The 9,618-nt window shown below is 39.1% G+C and overlaps 1 protein-coding gene across 1 annotated transcript; it reads right to left on the bottom strand.

Moving 5' to 3' along the window:
• On the bottom strand, nt 1-7,417 carry PYGO1 (pygopus family PHD finger 1). Its single transcript, XM_009643848.2, has 3 exons — nt 7,282-7,417; nt 5,351-5,436; nt 1-3,604 (listed from the first exon to the last, which is right to left on the bottom strand). Exons 1-3 carry the CDS (start codon nt 7,415-7,417, stop codon nt 2,483-2,485), a joined length of 1,344 nt encoding a protein of 447 aa, XP_009642143.1. The 3' UTR covers nt 1-2,482.
• Nucleotides 7,418-9,618: the final 2,201 nt, after the last annotated feature.

Genomic DNA, 9,618 nt, shown 5'->3' with positions numbered 1-9,618 from the left:
AAGAGATTAAGAAATACACGGCTATTTTAAACACAATGACTGCTCCAAAATGCTAAAACATTAATTGGACTTCTGAGAACAAATGCCCCAAACATCTTCTCACAACAGAAATGGGGTGTGGGAGTGGGAAAGGTACTGTGAACAGAACACTTGGGTAGCATCATCATTGGAGCTTTTGTTGAATTGTCACTGAGCAAAGTTTGTTATTTCATTGACATTGCTGTAAGTCTGAACCAGCTCCACTAACTTCACAGTGCAAATTGTTGCAGAGATTAAACTGATTCCCAGAGGAACAAATCTACCTAAACAAGGTTTGGTTTAATTTCTACTTTACATACCAAAAGCAAATTCTAACAGTCAGTCAGTCATGAGGAAAACTACTGAAAAATAAACCTAACAAAGGTTGTTGCTTGGTTGGTTTTTCGTTGTTTTTAAATCTCACACCTCTAACAAAACAAGGTTAAGTTTAGCCTCTGTACTAAATAAAGCAAATAGTGATGCAAACAGAAGCCCTGGATCTGCCTTACATTTTCTTTACATCTCCATACAGGAAATCCTCAGGATAGGAATTGAGTCACTCCTTTTTCCTGATGAGAGGCAAGGCAAAAAAGGAGGTCAACACTGCACTTCTCAGGTAAAGGTATATAAAACTTACCACTTTAAAATAAAACAAGGACAGTTCTGTAGACCTGCACGGTATCTTCCAGGTAAGTACCACAGTAGAGCCCATTTAAAATCAAACACAATGGTGAACTAGCACACAGGCCTTAACTTTTCACTCATTAGCATAGCTTACCATAAAAACTACCTGTTTATATAGATGACTATTCTATACAGGCTCCTGCATCACTCATCACCACAGACCTTTATTACGTTAAGGAATGTGACCAGTACCTGTAATGCTTCACATAGGATTTAATTGCCGATTGTGCAAAAACTAGAAGCTTCCAGCACAGAGGTACTACAAGCAGAGTCTGTTATTACAGTGCCACCTTTTATTAAGTTGAAACAACACTTCCCTCTACAGAAACGCGTATTTACAGTTGCGTATGCAACTGTATCACACTGCGAAGGCTGAAGGCTTGATGTTTCCCCACATTAAAAAAAAACAAAGGGGGGATTATTTTTGAGATCAAGAATAAGATCAAATTACCCATATTAAAATAGAATTCTTAACATCACACGAGGCTCTAGTGCCATTCATACTTGTCAGTAGGATAGCAAGTTTAGCAAAGAAGACAAACTTCTGATTACTTGTTCCTGATGTGAGCTAACCTCACCTGATGTGAGAGCTGTATTTTTCTTCACCCTAGATTTCCCACCCCCTCACTGCAAGACTGGCTGAAGCAGTGGTGGGAGTTCAGTTTTAAGACCTTGCTGGCCAAATGATCTTGTAGTTCAGAGCCTGTGCTGAGCACATTTGATTGCTTTCCACCCTTCTTCATGCCAAATGTAAGCTCAGCAGGCTCTCGTTGAAAGCCCTAGAAGATGGGCAGGATTTTCCCTGCACTAGTTCAGTCACAATTCTCAGGCACCACTGAGGTGGGAAACTAGAACCATTAATGAGAAAGGATGAGAAGAGGGGTGCATGATTGCACAACTGTTACAGATGCAGAGACTGTATCCTAATGTATGTGCTTACGATAAATGAATTAAGGTTACATATGCAACCCTAGTTTTGGTATTCCCTAAATTTAAAGCACTGGACTTCATAAACTTGATGAGTTCTTTTCAAATGTAATCATATTTTGTAACTATTTCCAAATATTGCAAGGCCTAGCAAGAGTCCTCAGCAAGTAAGTATTTGCTGAGAAGTCAAAAGAGATCATTGCCTTTTCAGGGAACTACAAATGTGTAAGAGTTAGCATGTTTCACTGTGTTACTAAGCATGAAGTCATTCATTTTTGACTAGTGTGTTAATGCTTTACTTCAAAAATAGGAAAAAGCACATATGAAATCCTCTGTATTTACCCTAAAATAAAAACTATTAGTACTGCACATCGCTCCATGTCATTTCCACTATATTCAAAAAGGATAGCAAAACCATCAGTAATGGACATTCACACCCCACCCCCCACCCCCCCAAAAAAAAAAGTAATGAGTACTTGCAAATATAGTACCATTAAAGCTGAGCACTAAATGCTAGTCTTAGTTAACCCATTAACACTAGCAAATTAGGGGCTATTCATACAGGCACATTTTTGCCTTCAATAAAATTGTCAATGCACATCCTACTTCCGATCAGTGGTCAGTTATGTTTTACAGTTTAATCAGAAACAAAAAATATAACATCCTGTAAAACATTTGCACACATGAAACCAAGATTACAAAAGCTGAGATGGAAGTTTATGAATGAAAGCAGATTAGGGAAAAAAAGATGACAGCAATCAAACACAACTGATTGTCTGCAGAAAGTGAAGTACCCAATTTGTAACCAAATCTTCATAGCAAGTATTTCAACCACCACCACCAATTCATGTTGTTAGCCATCCGTATTCAACGCAGGTGGTCCTGCAGTCTCTCTGGTACGCATTAACTGGACATCTTTGTCAGCCATACAAGTATCACAACCCCACACTGCTGATGCTTCTGCTGTAAGAAGGCCATAAGCTGACTCAGTCATGCCTGTACAGATCCGATGAAACCATTTCTGACAAGAGGCTTCACACAGGATGGCATCCTGGTCATCATTAACTTCATGTGTACAAATTCCACATGGGTAGACGGGTTCAGAGGACGAGTGACCATGACGACTGGGATGAAGGGGTGTTTTGCTGCTCTTTTCAGAGTTGCATCCTTCAGCAGTACCTCGAGGCTGGCGGGACTTACTCTGAGTCCCATTTGAATGACCAGCATTAGTATTATCAGCACTATTAGAATGGCTATTATCCTGATTTACTACATTGTTTCGAGTAACATTTTTTAGGTCACTGTTACCTTGACTCACAATGTCCTCTGTCCTGTGATGATGCTGATGAGCAGCAGTGTTCTGGCTGGATGCTTTGCTTGCACCTTGACTAAAGTCTTGCTTTTGCACTGATGATTTTGTCTGGTTGTACGTGTTTGGTGGAGGAACAAAAGAATGGTTTGACTCTAGCTGAGAATTTGGGAAGTTTGGATTATTTCCAGGACCAAAGTTAGATGGCACATCAGGGTGAGGTATCTGACCAGAATGACCAAAGTTCTCACCAGGATTTGGTCTGAAATGCTGACCAGGCATATTGACATTTTGATTTATCTGACCACTACTATACGGTGGTTGATTCCCAAAACCTGGGTTATCATGTGGACCAAAGCTGAAAGAGTGGGGTCGACTAAAACCCATTCCCACAGGGTTTTGAGGAAGGGGATGTGGTTGGTTTCTGAGGGAGTAAGAACCACCATATGGCGAGGACACTCTGGGCAGCATGTGAGGTGGCATTCTGAAAGTGTTATAGCCTCCAAAGCCAGGATAACCAGGATTACTAAAATATGGATTTCCTGAAGGAAGTGGTTTATAAGACACAGTATTATAGTTGTCATCAAATGGATTTGCAGCTACAAGGTGGTCAGAGCTTGGATTCGGCGGTGGAGCATATTCAGATGGAGGAGGAAATGATGATCCCTAAAAATATTTTAAATACAACATTTAAATTAGTTTTAGCATTTCCCTGCAAGACAGACCAACCAGAAAGGTCCTGGATTAGCAGCACTACTGCTAAAAGAACTGTTCAGCTGTTGTGTAAAGTTCACCCACTGTACCCTGCCAGGCTGTCTGAAATTTCAGTACAGATGCAAGAGAGGAGTTTGGGCTCCAGATAACATGGTGATTTATAGCAATCTCAGTGTTTTAAAAATTGTGCAGTTGCACAACCATGCTTCTGAAAATACTACTTGATGTGTGACTTCTATTTCTTAATCTTTTACATAAGAAAAGTGACAATATAAAAAGCCATGTGTCACTTCAACACATGCACAAAATATTTCCAAATGTTGAAGAACAGATTTGAAGCATTTCCTTGGTTTCATTTTACTGAACATACACCTCTTAAGACACCCCACTTCTATGAGGATATACAAGTCCAGTGTTACTATAACCCTAAAAAAGGTATATAGAATATAGGAGTCCGCATATAGGATTTTTCTATATTCTGTGTACCAGAGGTGTCCCTTTTGAGCATTCAGTGACTGTGGACATTCTGCAAAGCATAGTCAGTAGGTATAAAATACAAGGGTTTCTGGTTACAGAGCATAATCAAGTGTTTAATGGAGCCCAGAGGCTGTTTAAATGTCATCAGAGTAGCTATACAATTGAATTTCATTCTAGGCTAGCCTGTGGGGAACATCTAGCTGGTTCACCCTCACGCTAATCTGTGATCACAGAAAGCATTTCCTCCTAAATACTAATAAACTCAGACTGAACATTTTTTTTTCAAAAAAAAAACTTCTGCTGTGTTGCAAATTTTGAACCTGGTAAGAAAAGATAGCAAACAAATCTGCATGCCCTCTACAGTTACCACCATTCCAGAATACAAGGAAAGCTCCACAAAGAAAGAGGTCTGAAACCCTTAAATTAACTGAGTGTTTCTCAGGGCAGGTTTCACCATGACTACTTTAAAACAAAACAAAAATTAAGAAAACAGATCCACATCTCATGAATCTGGACAGGCCTAACAGAAAGTGATTGTTTGACCTACATAAATAAAATTACTCTCACTGGGCAGTACCAAATTAACAGATACTCTCACTCAAAGCTGAACGAACACACAAAGGAAAATTCTGCACGACAGGTATCTAATTGCTTTAGATGTTTTGTATTCAGGCTTCCTTTTCTGGAAACAGAAACTGTATAGAAATGCCAAATTGCAGGGATTCACTGGAAAGGAGCCGAACCTGCTGCACAGCTTTTGCTTGAAAATCGCTCGAGGACTATGCCAAGAGTTTGGTCAAAGCATTAACAGACTGTACTGATCCACTAGCCCACAAACCTACAGATACAGGAATAAAAGAAAGAAGAAAAGTAGTCTCATGGCAACTACTCATGCTGTACAGATTTCTACCAATGGCTACAAAGTCATTAAAAGAAAGTCCGTCTCAGAATCAAATCCATATGGTAAAATACAAGTTGTTGCAGTCTCACTGCACTCCTCTCTTTATAGGTCTTTGGCAACCTACAGAGATTAAAATAACTTCAGTGAAAATAACTAGTATTATGAAGATTTCAACTTCACAGTACAACTGAAATATTTTGTATGTAGCTGCTACTTGTGAGAACAGACTGATACTCTGAACAACGCATGACAGTCGTACCAGCAAATGACATCTGAGTGCACTGTTTATTAAGAAATCAAAAGAACCAAAGGGAATTTACCTGTGTATTTGCTTTGCGCTTTTTCTTATCAGGGCTTCCAAGTTGTACTCCTGGTCCTCCTAACCCATCCAATCCACTGTCACCACCTACAAAATTTCAATCAGTGCAATACTGCATTAGTTTTCTTACAGACTGTATTTTAAGTTTGCCTCTCTCTGTCATAGCAACAGATACCTTCTACAAATACTGAACTTGCGTTATTTGGTGCCTTACATTGCAAGTCCTTAAGGAGGAAACATCTGGAGGTAGAAGTTAGCATACCTCGTATACAGCCATCTTACTCTATTACCACTTTAATGTCCAATTCATGCTCATTACAGCTGGAATAAACATTTCCATTTATTTTATGTTTATCTGTCCCTTGGTCCTTAACATCTCCACCAGTTGGGAGTATTTCTTGTTTGCATAATGCATAAAACTTTCCAAAGAACTGCTTAAAACCATGCCCAAGATTCACCTCCAATTTAACTTACACAGACACAGCATTTATCAAACAGTACGTTACAATATGCCATGAAGGAAAAAGCAAACAGTAGTAGATCCATGAATGAAAACCACTGAAAACCTACCATGTTGTTTAGACAGATCTAAATTTCGCTAAATGCAGGACTTGATGAAATAAAAAGACACCTGCCAAAAATGAGAGCGCCACTAAGTGAACCTGCCCATTCTGCAGAAACCTCATAGAATAACTGAGTATGGCAAAAAAAGAAGTAAATAACGTTCATTTTATTGATCACTCAACCAGACTTGACTCTGAGCAATACAAAGAGATATCTGTACTTCACCTGGGATTCTTCTTCACCTCTCGTAACAGTGGGACAAGCTCTCAAAGTTGTATAAATCATGGCTTTCATTTTCAGAACTCTAGTTAGACCACAGACAAAAAAAAAAAAAAAAAAAAAAAAAGATTCTAGCACATTGCTTGTTATCCCAGACGGTCTGCCTTCACGGGGCTCAAGTGGATTTGCCATCATATGGGAATGCAAAGAAAACCCTGAGCTGAAGTATGGAAATCACTTTCAGGGGATATGAGAGCAACATATGTTAACACTACATTAAGAAACTGTGTGTTAATTCTTCTTTCCCAGGCCCATCAAGATAATAGCTTATTTACTCTTTAAAATATATATAGTAACAGTATAGAACAGTAAGAAGTGGTCAATTCAACCTAAAAATGTTACTGTTGTTTAAAACTCATATTCAGAATACAAGTCAAACTTTATCAAGATGCAGGCATACTGCTGAACACACAGGTTTGTCTTTATTACCAAAGGCAACCTGAAGATAACTGTGAATTATCAATAGTATTATGCAAAGAAGCATAATGCATGACATTACACCACTCTACGTTAGACAAGTATTCCCAGCAGACAGCTAAACTAGCTTTAGGACTATTCAGTAAAGTAATACAAAATCTCTTCTCACAGGGAAGAAGTAGACCTACTGTATACAGGCTGAAATACCCAACAGTTATTTCAAATACTCCCAATTAAAGGAGACTTGAAAAATTTTCACTCCTAGCACTTCTTCCTCCCCTCCTCCTTTTTTGAGGTTTCAGGGAATTTACCAGTCCTACTTCAAGTGAGAATCCAGTTTTGCCTCTGCTTTAATACGGTCTTTTTGGTTTTGGCTGTCACTGTTGAAATTTAATTTCATTTTTCATTATACATGAGGAAGATACTTGGGCATCCCAAATCAACACCTATCAAATTTTAAGTCTGAATTTCAAAGGGCATGAAATCACAATCGTGTTCTCAAAATAAACTATGCTTGAGCATAGCATATCGCAGTATAACCTACCATCAGAGTAACTAGGGATTATTCTTTAAAAAGAGAGTCCTTTTTGCCTTGATTTAGAATATAAAATCCTGCATACACTTAGCATGCCATGAAGCACTGCCACTGCATTAACTGTGGATAATACTCACAAGCATAAAGTTTTACATATAGAATGATGACAGATCTCCCTTGAATTCCAACTCCATAAATCATCTTCTTGATAAACTGTTTGCTCAAAACTGCCCCTGCACTTCCATTAGTATCTTCTCCAGCATTCCTACGCATTTATCGTAAATTCAAGCGGAGATTGTACTGTGAACACCATTCCACACAACTGCATAAAATACATTCCTGTTCATGGTTCTGGACTCTTAATACATAAATGACGTTAACCACTAACAGCAGAATGCTACAAATATCCAGCCGCCTTCTAATAAATTCAGCAACTAATAGCACAGATACTAGTAAATCTGTGATCAAGTAGAATACTGAGCAAACGCTGTTTTACAGTGGCCTAAGTTAAAATTTTATAAAATTATGTATAAAATCCCTCTCTGGGATATCATTCTTCAAAAATATAAGCATATGAATGTTAGAATTCCAGTGACATGTTCCACCAATTTCTACATGAATCACTTACATGAGTGAAGCCATTCATATAGCCTACATTTGCAGAACTGAGTCCTATGGCTGGAAAGGTACAAAGCTTTTGTATTTGCAGTTCTCGCTGTGTGAGGCCAATGATTTAATTTAGCCCTAAGAATTTATATTTTCCCTGTGGATTTTATAATGATTTAATTTATACATGAAAGGAAACAGAATGTTAGTCCTAGCATACCTCCAAAAAAAGAGTGAATAAGGGTCATTTTCTTGCAGCCAAAATAAACTTTCCAGACAGTCACTTTTGGTACCTACCACACAGACTTTCATTAAAGGGTGTACCAAGCATTCTGGAACATTGCACTAAGGGTGCAAAAAAATCATTTCGTCATCTGAGACTAATTTTTCAGGACAAAATACAATCCTTTTGACTGGGACATCATATATGTAATGGATCTAGAGATATAAATACATACCTGATAACTATTCCGTTAGCAGATAACGGACAAAAATGTATTTCAGCCACTTACATTTGGGAAAAGGAGAAGAGATAAGTCCCGTATTCTTTTTTTCCTTCATGCACACAGAAGATAGACATTTTCAATGTTAGTCAGGACAACCACAACTTGTAGTTTTGTTTACACATAAGAGATGATGACTTTGCATGTAATTTATGCCGTTCTTAACACATTGCAAATACACTACGGAGTATTTTCACACTCCCTGACAAATCTCTGTCTAGGTTTTTACAGGATAGATGCCAGAGTCTTTTTAAACAGTGCTTTATCTCAGTAAGAACGTTTTCCCAAAAACCATAAATGGCCAAATGAACTTTTCATTAGAGACAGAAAACTAAAGAGTCTAATTTCAACCAGACTTGGTAGGCCTATGCTGTGGCCCTGATGCTGTAAACAGTTTTGTTATTAAGTGGTAATTGCATGGAACTCAGTAGGTAACTGAGGCATGTGAAACTCTATGTGCTCAAATATCTGCAGAATCAGGGCTTGAGAGTGAAGGAGTCTAATGAATCCCAGTCTCCTTTGTAACACCACTGCACGTTTTCATTCTCTCATTCTCAAGGTTGCAATCCAGCTGTTACTAGAGCAGCTTTAGAAAAGCAAACTGTAAATCAATGACAATATGCATAGCAGAATCCACACCTCTCCCAACTTACCCAACCATAAAAAAGCTTAAAACATCAAGAACAATAGAATTCCAGGGACAAAACAGGAGGCGAGGAAAAGAGAAGCAATAAATTGCAGATCTTATCATTTTGCCATGATTTTCACCCAACTCAGTCACCCTACCGTCTTATTATTCATTCAGAAATGCATTTCTATTTTTAAGGACTATAAGGACACAACTACTGCTACGCAGACTGATGTGCTACTGCCATTAAAGTCAGTTGCACAGCCGAAGTCAGAAGAAATGCCTTCTCTTTCCACCCTTCTCCTTACACATTTCAAAGAAACACGTACTTCAAACCACACTAGAGCCATACGACAGTGCTATTAATAAAGAATAGCATTTCAATAAAATTTTCGTTTCCCGAAAAGAGAAAACAAACCCCCCAACTAGAATCCAGCGCAACAGCAAGACCCAGGGTAGAAGAGCGAACACTCAAGTGTAATTTATGGGCTCTGCATCAACACTAACTCGGACATGTGGCACTGCCGACGTATTCCCTTGCACCAACAGTATGCACGCTGCATACTAATGGCCAGCACATCCAGAAAAACACAACAGGCACAGCCGCGCACCCCCGCACGCCTCCACTCGCGGGTCACATCTGCGCGCAGAGCGAGCCCCGAGTTTTGCGTTTCCAGGCCCGGAGGCTGCGGGAGCCCGCGGGGCCCGGCCGGGCCCCGCCGTGCAAACTTAGCGCG

The sequence above is a fragment of the Egretta garzetta genome, unplaced genomic scaffold, assembly GCF_000687185.1.
Source record: "Egretta garzetta isolate BGI_Z169 unplaced genomic scaffold, ASM68718v1 scaffold287, whole genome shotgun sequence".
Classification (NCBI taxonomy): Eukaryota; Metazoa; Chordata; class Aves; order Pelecaniformes; family Ardeidae; genus Egretta; species Egretta garzetta.
The sequence above is the reverse complement of the archived record's forward strand: the minus strand, read 5'-3'. Positions and strand labels throughout refer to the sequence as shown.

Bases quoted from the DNA above. Each gene is read 5' to 3' on its own strand.
- PYGO1 (XM_009643848.2), bottom strand. From the start codon at position 7,417: ATGCGTAGGAATGCTGGAGAAGATACTAATGGAAGTGCAGGGGCAGTT. The intron at 5,437-7,281 runs GTGAGTATTATC...GAAATTTTGTAG, and splicing joins ATATGTAAAACTTTATGCTT to GTGGTGACAGTGGATTGGAT. The intron at 3,605-5,350 runs GTAAATTCCCTT...AAATATTTTTAG, and splicing joins AGCGCAAAGCAAATACACAG to GGATCATCATTTCCTCCTCC.